We start from the raw sequence: 13984 nt of genomic DNA, 5'->3' as shown, positions 1-13984 counted from the left end.
ATGTTTTTTGTGCCCTTGGCTATGATGTGACATAACAACACGGCTTCATGAATAGACCTCTGTAAAATCCTCAAGGTGCAAAGTCAGCTTTCAGAGGAAGGTGCACATGAGGGGAGCAGCAAGGGCGGGTTGCTGCACAGGAGGAGGTGAGCGAGGAGTGGAGGGAGGGTGACAAGCCTGGAGGGACAGTGACTTCAGTAAAATGGTCACTGTCCCACATCACTCAAACAATAAGAGCAGGGCAGGTCTGTTGACAATAATATGCCAAAACTCCACTGAGAACCAGACAGGTCTGGGGAGGAGTTTGTGCTGTTGCATGAGTGTTGGGGCACAAGGTGGGATTCAGGAACGGGGCCACCAGGCTTGTTCAGTGACTAAGTCAAAATGTGGCTTTAGCTGGCATCAGGACCCTGAAGCAGCTGCCCCCACCAGCACTGCCCCAGCCCTGCTCACCTCCAATGGTCAGGGAGCAGCTTCAGGCAGGGGGAGACTGCACAACACCCACCACTGGGACCCTATGTTGTCTGCAGGATGTAAAATGGGAATGATTTTGCTGCACACATTTCAAACCACATCCTACCTCGGCATTTTCTTGTACCTAACCTCAGAACTGGCAGGTATACTTGGTGTGCCCAGTCCTATAAGTGGCATTATTTGTTCTACAGTTTTTGATTGTTCTACAGCATCTATTGGTTTTGTTATGTACATGAATAATAGTAACAGGGTGGACATGAGGGAAAAGGGCCTTCAGTTCCTAATCCTCAAGCACTCATAGGTGTGTATTAACCATGAGTGTGTATAAGCCATGAGTGTAACCCTGTGATACTCCATTATGCCTATAAAATCATAACCATAATAGGCATGGTTACACCATGGTTCTTTTCTATTTTGATTTATGTTCCCATGGACAAGAAATAAAAATACATCTTACCTGAGAAATTCAAGAATTTTGTTTTCTAACTAGAACTTGAAAAAAATGTAATCCCTGGACAAGCTGAAGAATGTGAACCTCATGAGGATCAATATGGACAAGTGCAAGGTGCTGGAGTTGGGTCAGGGCAGCTCCTGGTGTCAATACAGGCGGTGAAAAGAATGTACAGAGAGCAGCCCTGACAAGAAGGACTTGGGGTTTCTGGTGGATGAGTCTGGACACAACCCAACCATGTGCCCTTGCAATCCAGAAAGAATCAAAAGCAGCATGACCAGCAGGTGAGGTGATTCTGCCCCTCTACTCTGGTCTCATGAGACCCCACCTGCAGTGCTGCATCTAGCTCTGGAGGCTCCAGCACAGGAAGGACATTGACCTGTTGGAGCGAGTCCAGAGGAGGGATCCCAAGATGATTAGAGAGCTGGAGCACCTCTCCTATGAGGACAGTCTGAGACATCTGGGGTAGTTCAGCCTGGAGAAGTTTCCATGGAGACCCCACTGCAGTCTTCCAGGGCCTAAAAAGGGTTTATAAGAAAGACAGGGACAGACATTTTAGCAAGGCCTCTTGCACTAGGACGAGAGGTATCAGTTTTAAACTAAAGAAGCCTAGATTCAACTGGACAGACTGACTATATTCAAACTAGGAATATGATTACAATGAGGGTGGTGAAACACTGGAACGGGTTGCTCAGAGAGGTGGTAGGTGCCCTATTCCTGGAAACATTCAAGGTCAGACTGGATGGGGCTCTGAGCAACCTGACCTAGTTGAAGATGTCCCTGCTCACTGCAGGGGGATTGGATTAGATAACCTTAAAAGGTCCCTTCAAACCCAAAATGTGCTTCTAAATTTCCTTAAATATATCCAAGTGTCTGAAAACCAATGTTGTCTCAAAACAAAGACATGGTAGCTTCACCCCACAAGGCATTAAGTGCAAAATAGAGTATTTTCTCCACTTCTAAATGAAGAATTTTTTCTCTTTAAATCACAAAATAATGCCCTAGATGATCAGCACTCTCATGTCTTAGAATTATCATCATTTAAAGAGTCCATTTTTCTACCTCTCCAGCACTTACTTGTATTTTACTTTAGCATTGGATGAAAGCAGATCCTGGGAATAAAGTATTTGAAAATTTTCAAAGTCCAGCTTTGTTAAATTGGAATGGGTCTCATGTCATCATATTTGCCTCTAGCATGGACTGCCTTTTCATAATCCTGCTCCTGTCAATAGGAGACATCTCTTTTTGATGGTACTGAGATCTTGTTTTCCACTCCTTGGGCCGTTTCATAGGTCTGATCCAAAACAAAATGACTCTGCCAAGTGGCAGTTCCAGTCTGATTGCATCTCCCTTATGATCGGAAGCATGTGATGACTGTTTGAGCTAATGGGTGTACTTATGCCTGTCACCACCTCTTTCTCTTGATGATGTGGGAACCTCTTTAATTTCTACTCTTTTCATTTTAATTATATTTTGCCCTATCCTCGTGGTGAGTTGTAAGAGCACAGAAAAGACTATCACCAGCTTCTTTAGCCTTTTTTCCCTGTGATCTTGTTTAAACAGTCAAGTCGTTGTTATTCTGAATTATTATAGGGGAAAAAAAAAGCGCCTGGCTACTCTTTGTAAATAGTGTGCTTTGTATGGCTACTCTTTTTAAATAGTGTGCTTTGTATGTCGATTAATTCCTTCATTGACACAAGTATAGTTTTCAACGTTTCTGCTTGTAAAGTGAAGCTGCCTTACAATTGTGAGTTTGCTTGCCTGGGGTCCTTAATGTGGAACACAGTGGGACTCTACTGCCTTTAATAAATAGCTCTGAATGGTTTTAGGCGTTTTAGGGTCTAATGATTCAGAGCGTTCTGGAGCAAGTAAGTGTTATGTGTTTCCAGCAGAACGGTGGGCCGCTCTCAGGCGTGACACGATAGTGTTCTGTGAGAGGTATGGCCCTCGACAGGCGTGGGCGTGCTGTGTGCTAGCTGTGGGCACAGCCATAGTCATTCCCATAGCCATTCCCATTGCCTGTTCCCATTGCCCATTCCCATACCATTCCCATTGCCCATTCCCATTGCCTATTCCGCCTCCCATTGTCCCCCTCCCGGGCTGAGCAGCCGCCTCAGGCTGGGGTCTCTGTGCCGGGGGCGGGGTCTCTGTGCCGGGGGCGGGGTTTCTGCGCCGGGGGCGGGGCCCTGCGCTCGGCGCGGATCACGTGGTGCCGGCACCGCCCCTGCCCGGCCCGCCATGTTCCCTGCTCACCCAGCGCCCGGCAGTGGCGCAGCCCGGGGCCGGGAGCGGGGCCGGGAGCGGCGGCAGGAGCAGCCACAGCCCCTTCCCGCGGGCAGGGATCGGCCTCCCCAGCGCGCCCGGGAGCCGCGGCAGTCCCCTTCCCGCGGTCTGGAGCCCAGTGAGGTTGCGTTCTTTTCCTTCCTCTCGCCGTCGCGGTTCCTGCTCGCTCCCCCGGTGCTGTCCGGGCGCTCCCCGTGGCTCCCTGGCGCTCCTGGGGAGCGGGAGGTCAGCCCTGGCCGGGGCCGCGGTGGGAGAGGGCCCCGGGCGCTCCGCAGGGCCGGTGCGGTGGCGGGGAATGTGGCGTGATCCGGGATCCCGTGACCTGGGACAGGCGGTGGCTCCTCTGGGACGCGGCCCCTGCCAGGCGGTTCCCAGCCGGCTCCGGCCCGGCGGCGCTTCCTCACCACTGACAAAGATCTCCGATCCGTCAGGGTGAAGCTCGGTTTCGTACCTGTGTCCTCAGCACGTTTCAGATGGGAAAAAGAAGAAATATTAGAGCTCCCTTGATCGCCTTTTCTCGTTGCTGTGTGCTTGGAATGGGCTGCCGGGGGGGCGGTGGGGTCAGCGACCCTGGAGATTTAAGGAAGGACTGGACGTGGCACTGAGTGGTGTGCTATGGCCTTCTTGAGATCGTGGTGTTCGGTCATAGACTGGTTAGTTTTGCAGTCTAATCGATTCTGTGATTCTGTGCTGAAGAGGGACAGAAATGCTCAGGGCACCCTTGGGTTTCATTTCTTCTTTTTTGCAGCAGAGTCTCGATCCAGCCCCTCTGCGGGGCCCGGGGAGTTTCCAGTGGTGGCAGGTGGCTGTGTGGGCTCAGGTGTGGGGAGGACTGGGGAGGATAGGAGTAGGGGTAGGGCAGGATTGGCGAGTCGCTTACGTCTGGGTGGTTAATGGGCAGTGCAAGTGATTCCCTGTCGCATCTAACTTGTGCAAAACAATTGAGTGGATTACAGAAAAGTGAAAAAAAACTAGTTCTAAGAACCTCACTGAGTAGCCTTTATACCAAGGTTACATATAATGAACTACGTAGAAACCACTTAATTTTTATTAATTTGGATGGGATAGGCAGGTAGGGAATTTCTTGGATAAATTTTCGTCAGGAATTAAAACACTTGTCTGCAGTTAGCTGTTATGCAGCCTCTCGTCCTACATCCTTTCCTTCTTGCCCACAACAATTTACAGCTATACTAAATAAGCATGTGGGTTTTATTTGTCTTTACTTTTAAACTGTTGTGCAACACTGAAGTTGTCAGTGCTTGCTTTTTTTAGAGCAAGGGTTGTTTTGCGTGGCTGGGGGTTTTTGGTGTGTGTGGTTTGGGTTTTTTTTTCCTTTATGATTTTTTTTTCCTATTTTTCTATGACTTTATAGTAGCTTATAAGGTAACAAGCGGTAATGGCAGACTGGAGGGAGAGCTGTTTCTCAGACATACCCAAAATACTTTTACTTCCAGAGAAACCTAACCAAAGGATGGTACAGCTATAGTTGTGTTTCATACCAACATCAAATTTATAATGAATTCTTATTTTCCTCTGTCTTCTTTCAGGTTGCATGAAACTCTGTTCACTGTCTTAATTTTAGTAAAGCCTTTTCTGTAAAGTTAAAAAGCGACAGACAGTGTGTATTAAAAAACCCCAAAGCTCTAGCAGTCCTTGTTTTGCTTTTGAGTGCTCAAACCATCCGTTTCCTTGAGTTAAAAATATGTGCAGAGGGTCAAATAAGATATTTAGATTTCAAGCTTTGTTTTATTTTGTGTCAATTTAGTAAGAAATCGTGAGAAACAGATTTTTCAGCTCTTTAGGATTGCAATTTTACATAAACATTTCACAATGAATAAAACCTTCCCAGCAAAAAAGCTTGTAAGAAGTCCTTAGGGTTTGTTTGTTTGTTTGTTTTTAATAGTAATGTTCATTCTCCGTGGTGTTTTGTTTTTGGTTTCATTCTCTACAGAGCAGACATTATGTTGGCCTGGTACAGTGTAACCCACTTAATGCTTTAGGGATGGGCTTTTGTCACATAGTTATACTGAGAAGAATATGAATGTACAATGTAGCCTGACCAATAGAGGCTGCTATTACTAAGATTCCCTGAAGGAAAAGGGAAACCAATGCCAGAGAGCAAGATGAGCACATGAGCAGAAATAATTGTTGGATAAGTTATTGAAAGAGTGGAAGCAGTAACAGAGGAGTAGGTTGCAAGGAGAATGTCAAATAGCTAATGCATTGTTAGAAATGTTGGATCAAGAGCAGCAGCACCGAAGGGTGTTTTGAAGTTGACTGCAAGTAATAGAATATTTAAGTTGGAAGATACTTAACTGTGAGCTGCTGAGAAATGTCAGCTCTGATTAAATCCCAATAAATAATAGTTTGCTCATTCTACTTGAATCTAGGGAATGAGCTGGGAAGTGAAGCCAGGTCTCTGCAAGATTAAACTGACAGAGGTGTGTATTTCTCTTGACAAGTTTTGCTGATTGACTTTGTGGCTAGATAGAAGTTAGAATAAAAGAAGTGATTCTGGCAGTAGGTACTGGGATGATTTCATGATCCAAGGGTTACAGAGACTTGAGGATTCCTCCCCTTGGCTGCTGCTTCGTTCATAGTCCTGAGTCATGCCAGGCAACTGTTTGAACTAGAGTCCTGAATAGGAGTTAAAAACAAGCTCATAAAGATACCCCTAAATACAACTTTTTTGGTATCCAAAAGACTGGCAATAGCTGTATATCAGTTCAGTTTGGGTTGGGTTCATATTAGAAATTCCAAATAAATTCTAGTGATATTCTGGTGTTATATAAAGCATGTCTAGGCTGCTTAAAATAGAGGCAATTTTCAGATAACCTGCCAGCAAATTCTTAAACATCTATCTGAAAGAAAACACAGACTATCTTCATAGGAAGGAAGACTTGCAAGGAGATTAGGATTTTGATAGGTGGAGCTGCATGACTGAAGGGCTTCCAGGCTTCCGGAGAACTAGGCAGCTGACAAGTGGCTGTCAGTGAAGGGGTGTTCCTGATCCACAGCTATTACATCAGTGCCTCGTGGAGGGGAGAGTCAATTTGGAGGCTGACTAATGTTTGTGCTTGTAGCACATTCAAAAGTACAAAGCATGTAGCATCTTGACTTCATATCTGGATGTTTTCCTTTGAATTGAAAAATCTTTCAAGGTCAAACAGACCTCTTATGCATTAAAAGAAAACATTCTTGTGCCACTTAATTGGCCAGGGTGTAAACCACTGCCTCCTAAATACAAGAGCAAGGACTGGCTAAGGGGAGAAAAGTGAGAAAATTTGTTTCTGTCCTTTCTTTTCAGATTTTTGGAAACTTGCAGATCTGCTATAAGCAACAAGTTTAGAGATGTAAAATCTCCACAAATAGTAAGTGTTGAAAACTAGACAGTTTTGGATTCTGCTCCTTGTACTGCAACTCTGATAGTTCTTGGGACTTCTTTTCAGATATTTTACAGAGAAGCAATTAATTACTAATGAGGTTGTGAATTTACCTTTCTATTGAAAGGCGAGTGTTTTTGTCAGTCAAAATACTTGAAGTGTTGGTATGCCATTTTAAACTATTAATATCTGATGCCAGTGGTTAACAAAATAAGGTGGCTTAGCAAATGAAACTGTGAATAAGCTTCAAAGCTGAAATAGATGTGCTGTAAATGTGTAAATTTGAGGAGAGGAAGTTATGAAATAGGGTCAGTGTTTGCTGACATAATTTATATGGAACTGCTAATTCTGCTTGTTGGTAACTTCAGTGGTTTTTTTCTCAAATCAAAGACATCCCCTTTTTTCAGTAAGTCTTGGCTGAAAGCCAATTAGGTTGTCATTAAACCGGATTAGTTAGAAAACACTTGAGTCTGTCTTTACCTTGGATTCTGTATCACCTTGGATCCTGTATCTTTCTCCAAGTCAAATAGGTGTTCTCTGACAGCTCCAGTTAAAGGACAGTGTACTGCGTATCTTCAAGAAAACCTTTGGGTCTAATCTTGCTTTTGTACAGCAGATAGTTGGTTCATCAGTGACCACTGAATTAAAATGGTGATTGAAATAAATTTTGTTGTCTGTTTCCAAGAAAGTAGATACAAGTGGAAAAACAATAGTCTGGAAATTAGAGGTATCCTTTACATCTGTTTCCTCAAGAATGCTGAGGGAAGTCAGTGGTGGTATTTCAACAGATCCAATTTTTGGTGTCTTATTAAAATAAGGGGAGTGGAGGTGAGATATCAGTTCCTATGTGTGTTTTTCTGTTTCACTGGACTTTTTCATGGTATGCTGCGGTGGATGATATCTGTGTGGTGAAAGTGAAATTGTAAATAGGTCCAGTTGACTAGGTTTGCTTAATAGTTTATGTGGGGTTGTAGCTTGCTGACAACATAGATACAATGCAGTTACTGTGTTGGGGAACACTTTTTCCATAGAGAAAACTTAAATTCATCATTTGTCTTCAGCCTTCAGTACTCTGGTGTGAGCAGATCCTCCTTAATGAAATTATTTTTGTAGTTAAAAAAGACAAATTCCTGGACTAAGAAATAAGACAGTCTAGACGGACAGACTGGACAAGGCTGTGGTGTTTCACTAGGCTTTGAGGGACTGAGAATCAAAGATTTTGTAATGCTGTTTTTTCTGAGGTTGCTTAGCATGTCATCTTTAGCCTTGACAGCAAATATTTGAACTGATAATGGAATTGTTTGACTTGCAGTTCATTTGACTGTTTAAAAGGGACATACTGAAAGGTACAATTAATTTACTTTTTGTATTACAGCATATGATCATGGTAGAAGTTATATTTAGTAGAAAAAATTCTCTGTTTTTAACAGGAATACTGAAGTCAGTGATTTAAGCGCTTGAGTCCTAAGTTGGTGGAAGCAGTTCAGAAATATTATCAAAATGAACCTGAGTGGGGATGCTTTTTATCTTTTTGCTCTGACTTTGAATATTGATAGGCGAACATGAGGGAAAATTCTTCTTGTTACAGACTCCTCTGTGTTGAGACTACTTTTACTTTAAATTAATTGTGCAGCTCAGTAAGAAATAAATGGAACAATTAGTTACCTGTAATTCTGTCTTGCAGTTACTGATGGACAATCAGGTGCACATTAGGAATTAAGCTTTTGTTTTGTTTTCAGATGCTGAATGACGATTTAAACTGAACAATTAAGGTAATAAATCTTCAGAAACATGGTATCAGATGTTGACCATCCCTTCAAAAAACTTTCAAAAAGTTCAGATAAGTTCAAAGTATATAATAAGAGACATAACTTTAATTCTGCAAGTGTCTTAAATATTTTATCATTGTTTTATTTGAATTGAAAAACAATTACAAAAATCAAGCTCTTTAAAAATCTTATCTAAAGATGTGTAAGCAGAAAAAAAAAACGCAGCAGTCTACTGTGCTAGAACCTATCACTCTGGTTCAGCAGATACTTTAAATCACTGAGGCTACACGAGTCCCTTATATAGTAATAAAACTATAATTGTATAAAGACTTTGCTGCTTCCAAACAAAAATACTTAGTGCTTGTAACATGCTTCTTTCCTGCTTCAGGTCCAGTGTGTAAGCATTTATAAATTACTGAATATATATTCCATTATTTTTTATTAAAAACTTGACAAAAACTTAAAAGCTAGCCTAGCATGTTGTGGGAACTGAATGTTTTGAAAAGCAAGGTGTCCTGCAATATCCAGTTGAGATACTTCGTTTCAGTTAGTCCTGGGAAGACTGTTTCTGTAGCCTTAGTGTGAAAAGAACAGTTTGGTTTTAGTTGAAAAAACACTTTTAATAGTTTGTGGTTGGTGAGTAATTGTCTGCCCAGTAAAACTAATTTGATGGTCATCATTCTCTTACACCTCACTGTAATGGCCCACATAGTTGAAATTGTGCAAAATAACTTTTGCAGGTTCTGGATGCGCAGAAGTACTAGATACTGTTAACACTTTCCTTACTTGAATTTTAACCGTCATTGTTTAAAATGCAGAAGCTAAAGAAACAAGTGCTTAGTACCAGTCAAAACTACTTAGGCCAGTTATTTATTCACATTGTGTCTTCTAGGGAACTTCTGATTTCTGTAGGACAGAAAAAATAAATTGTAACTTGTTCCCTACACTGGAGTGGAAGAACAGAAGAACATTCTGTTCTCATGAAAGCATTATTTATTAAGAAGCAGCTCCTATCTAATGGTGTAGCTTAGATAACTTATTTGTTAACTAACAGTAGAAATTAGGGAGATAAATGAATACACTGGACCATTTTCAAGACTTAAGCATGAACCTGTAACTCTTATGCAAGTAGTCCAATGACTCTGCTAAGGCATTTCACATACATTAAAATGTGTGTGTTCATACCCCGAGCCACAGCAGTTATCCCATAGCTCTCCGAAGGCTAATTGAAGAGTCTACTTGTTGCTCTTAAGCAGTTCTAACATTGTTGTGATACAAATCTGTACAAAATTAATGATTTATAAATAATGTTGTTAATTTACACATATGAATGATTAAATTACTTGCTCTGAACAGATTTTTAATGGAAGCAGCCAGGTCCTTATATTTTGAAATTTGTGTTGAGGCTTCAAAGTATTCCCTCAGTCTCACTGTAGGTTGTGCCTAGCAAAAAACCACTCAAAGATAGAAAGTCACTGATAAAAAAAATTCCTGAAATTTCTCACTCCCAGTGTAGGCCTTGATTGTAAAGCGGCACAGAGTCATATGACTCTCATGCCAGCTTGTGTCAGGTATTAATTCTACAGTCACTCTGTGGGTGATGTATATGCCAGTAACACTAATTACAACTAGCAAGACCACATTCCTTCCTTCAAAGAAAGAGACAGACTAGGCAACTTATGACCCATTTCCATATTAAATAGGTGCTATTTTCAGAGAAGCCTGTTTGGACTGAATACTTTGAGCTCTTTTACTATCAGCCAGGTTTAGGAACACCAGTTCTCCTCATACAGAAACTTAAGTTTGGGCTTGTTCAAATGAAACTTTACCCCCAAGCAATTAAAACACCATTTTACAATATTAGATAAACACTGTGGCAGTGATGGCAAAGGTTGGGCTGCTACAAAGCACTAATGAGCAAACTACTTTAATGCTAGAGGTTTTGCGTTTTGTGTTGTTTTTTTTTTTTTTTTTTTTTTTTTTTTTTTTTTTTTTTTTTTTTTTTTTTTTTTTTTTTTTTTTTTTTTTTTTTTTTTTTTTTTTTTTTTTTTTTTTTTTTTTTTTTTTTTTTTTTTTTTTTTTTTTTTTTTTAATTTATCTTTTAAGTCTGACTATGCTGGCAGCCAGACTATTCAGTAGCACTTCCAGATTTTTTGACAGTTTTACTATGGGAAGTTGACACCTACTAACTGAACTGTCAGTGTAGGCTTGGCCTCAGTAATCTGGCATCTTGAGTACCACTGAAGTAGCAACAGTGAATTTGCTTTTGTAGTTGTAATAGTATTCCATTCATCAATGCTGTTGTGCAAGGAGTAAACTATAAAATATTGAATGTTTGTCTGCTGATACCTAGTCATGTGACTTAAAATAAACTTACAGCATTTGCATTTGTTCTGTAGATAACTGTGTTCCCAGTGAGTTAGTTTAGATTAACTTTGCTAATGAAATGCAGCACTGAAGTTATTAGTTCAAGGCATGTGCTCTATAAAGTTCTCTCACTCCGCTTTTTTTTCATGGATCTTTTTCAGTGAACATAAATGAATCATTGCACTTGTTCAGTGTGATCTGATACTCCTTCTGTACAAAGGGGAGGTGACTGGGGAGGTGATTGAGTTTGGGACTTTCAAGTGTTTTAAGTGACAGACCAGTAATTCATGCAATGTACTGTTTAGACTGCCATGCAGACTGCAGTGTGTAAGAGGCATCTCTTACACATGCTATTTTTGAGAGGGTATTCTTACTGGAGTATCTAGACTTTACTCATTTAGTGTATCCTTCTGATTTTGAAACTTGATGTTGATGGACTTTAACAAGTTCTAGATATTTCTGTGTGCAAAATTTGCTGCTCACAACTTTTGTTTTTAATGATTTTCTTAATCTTTACAGGTCTAGGAAATCAGGAGGGTTTCTTCCTGTAACAATGGCAGCAAAATCATCGCTCCTTAAAGTAATACTGCTGGGAGATGGTGGAGTTGGAAAGAGTTCGCTGATGAACAGATACGTCACCAACAAGTTTGATGCACAGCTGTTTCATACAATAGGTGTGGAATTCTTAAATAAAGAGTTGGAAGTCGATGGACATTTTGTCACAATGCAGATATGGGACACAGCAGGTCAGGAACGATTTAGGAGCTTGCGGACTCCTTTCTATAGAGGTTCTGACTGTTGCCTGCTAACCTTCAGCGTGGATGACTCTCAAAGCTTCCAAAACTTAAGCAACTGGAAGAAAGAATTCATTTACTATGCAGACGTAAAGGAGCCTGAAAGTTTCCCTTTTGTGATACTGGGTAACAAAGTTGATATTGATGAAAGGCAAGTGTCTACAGAAGAAGCCCAAGACTGGTGCAGGAATAATGGCAACCATCCCTATTTTGAAACCAGTGCAAAAGATGCCACTAATGTTGCAGCAGCCTTTGAAGAAGCTGTCAGAAGAGTTCTAGCTTCTGAAGATAGATCAGATCATTTTATTCAAACAGATACAGTAAACCTACATCGGAAACCGAAACCCAGTTCATCTTGTTGTTGACTTAAATTTCTTTTTGCCAAATTATTGTTGACTAGCTTGCTCTATAAATTAATTGGGAAGGTGTAGTAGATAAAATAACAAATGGGTTTCACTCTAATATTAAAATTGTAATATTCTGCTGCTTTCATGGGGGAGGAAAAAAAAAATCTCCATTCGTGAGTGACCTGTTACTGAATTTGCCAACTTTACTCAAATGATAAATACTTTGAATATAATTAAAACTTGAAAGTTCTGGAAGCACTACTTTGGAGAAACTGTTCTGGAATTCAGGCACAAAGATACTTTTATATGTGTATATTTTTATGAAATCAACATTCCACTTTTGTTTCATTAGGCATCAGTTTCTTAACAATGCTAGATATTAAACTTCAGTCTCACTACATTCCTTTTGCTGTGAGTGGTACTTCATCTCTAAAGTGTTTAATATAAGTTAACATAAATTACCTCTAGGTCTTCTAATTGCCTAATGTTGCTGTAATTTGTGTAGGTTTTTAAGTAGGAAATAAATTTCCTACATATTCAATGTCCATTTTCTTTTCATTTACTCTTCTAATGCTGCACTAATTTTTCCAGCAGTTGAATTCAAAATACTGATGATTTTTAAAGCTAATGTGTCTTTGCCTTAAGTCCATTCTAGCATGTTTCTGATTAATAAGGTGAAAAATCTGAGTAACTTAAGTATAAACATTTTTTGAAAAAGAAAACTCAGTCAGCTTTAACAGCACTTGAAAGGATCCACATTATGACACTTTTTAGGAAAATTTTTAGTGTATAGCCTTGAAGTTCCAAACCTCTTGTTCCTATTAACCTGAGCTATGAATGTGTTGACCAGTAATAACCTGCACTGTGAAACTAAGGATTGGCAATATGTAGAGAACTCAGGAAGCTCTTGACTTACAGTGGATTTTGACAGCTTTCAGTGTAATACAAGTATAACTATAGATAGTGTTTGAGCTGAATTTGATCCTTATTTAAATTGCTATTTTAGGATATGGACTTGTACATTTAAGATAATATCTTTTTTATTATTGAACTCATAATGATGAACAGGAGCAAATTCTGTATTTAATGAAGTCTTTTTTGCAGTCATGCAGACAAAACCACAGAAAGTATATTTGAGGCTTTCAGTTGCAGTTTGTGATAGAATACTTCTGTGAGAAATTGTTCAATATTGGCCCTCAGAGTAACCACTGTCCTTGCAGTAGCAAAACTGATAGTGCACTGTTGCTTCCATCTGTAATCTAACTGCTAAGAGGCACACAGGTATAAAGGAAGTCTCAGGCCTGTAGGACAGGCCATGTTATTCATTACACAACTGCTTTCTGTACAGCAACTTTTTTATTCCAATAGAAAAGCCTTTCTTGAGAGTATGATACCAGCAAGCATCAGTCTGTACCAGGTGTACTTACTGGAAGTAAAGCTTGCAAAAACAAACCTTCCTTGTCACTCTTAGTACGCTTTTCTGAATTTATTGTATTCTTGCTTGAACCTGTCCAGGGCAACTTTACTCTGCAGATATGCTACTCCTGCTTAAAAGTGACATCTTCTTACCTTATGTGCATTTCTAAGGCTGATTCATTCTTGGAGTCCTGCATATACAGCAACAGAACTGTGTTTTAAGCTTCAGTCATTGAGCAGATAAATACAGGTTGAACTGCTACTTCTGTTATGTTTAATTTCTAGTCAATGAATGAAAAGATCTGTGAAGAAAATCGTAGCTAAATGGTTCCTAATCTTATTATGAGAGAACAAAAAGCTTTAGAAATGAAGGTTGTTTGCATTAGGGGCTACTAAGCTAGTGACATGAAATTGTTGTACAACTACTACCTTACTACTGAAGCTTCCTTTAACATTCATTTTAGCAGAGCTTAAGGTTGAAACAAAATAGGAGCTGAAGATACTGTGACTAGAGTATATGACTATAGATATCCTTAATTTTTTCCTATTAGCAATTTTATTTGAATAATGAGAACCACTGTGGTCTTTCTTGTGCCCAGGCATCCGTCTGTGTCTTCCCATCTGTCCCCTTTCCACATAACATCATGGTTACCAAGCCTCCATCTGAGAATTAGGTTTAATAAAATTAAATAAAACATAA

At 40.2% G+C, this 13984-nt stretch overlaps 1 protein-coding gene and 1 long non-coding RNA gene across 5 annotated transcripts in view; both read left to right on the top strand.

The window, feature by feature from the left end:
• Nucleotides 1-13984, top strand: part of LOC114061357 — a 26215-nt gene extending 12231 nt beyond the window's left edge. Inside the window, exon 4 of the long non-coding RNA XR_003572100.1 lies at nucleotides 13270-13984. This is a non-coding gene — a long non-coding RNA (uncharacterized LOC114061357). The remainder of the gene's footprint in view (nucleotides 1-13269) is intronic.
• Nucleotides 3184-12268, top strand: RAB9A (RAB9A, member RAS oncogene family). Of its 4 annotated transcripts, none has more exons than XM_027891774.1 (2): nucleotides 3184-3331; nucleotides 11247-12268. In XM_027891774.1, exon 2 carries the CDS (start codon nucleotides 11281-11283, stop codon nucleotides 11884-11886), a length of 606 nt encoding a protein of 201 aa, XP_027747575.1. In that variant the 5' UTR covers nucleotides 3184-3331; nucleotides 11247-11280; the 3' UTR covers nucleotides 11887-12268. The 4 variants fall into 4 exon arrangements, with proteins under 4 accessions (XP_027747575.1, XP_027747576.1, XP_027747573.1 ...); XM_027891775.1 differs by having other exon boundaries at nucleotides 3186-3326; XM_027891772.1 differs by lacking the exon at nucleotides 3184-3331 and adding an exon at nucleotides 3479-3567 and having other exon boundaries at nucleotides 11246-12268.

The sequence above is a fragment of the Empidonax traillii genome, unplaced genomic scaffold (genome assembly GCF_003031625.1).
Source record: "Empidonax traillii isolate 1590-97213 ecotype Southwest subspecies unplaced genomic scaffold, ASM303162v1 scaffold329:size853407, whole genome shotgun sequence".
Taxonomy (NCBI): Eukaryota; Metazoa; Chordata; class Aves; order Passeriformes; family Tyrannidae; genus Empidonax; species Empidonax traillii.
The sequence above is the reverse complement of the archived record's forward strand: the minus strand, read 5'-3'. Positions and strand labels throughout refer to the sequence as shown.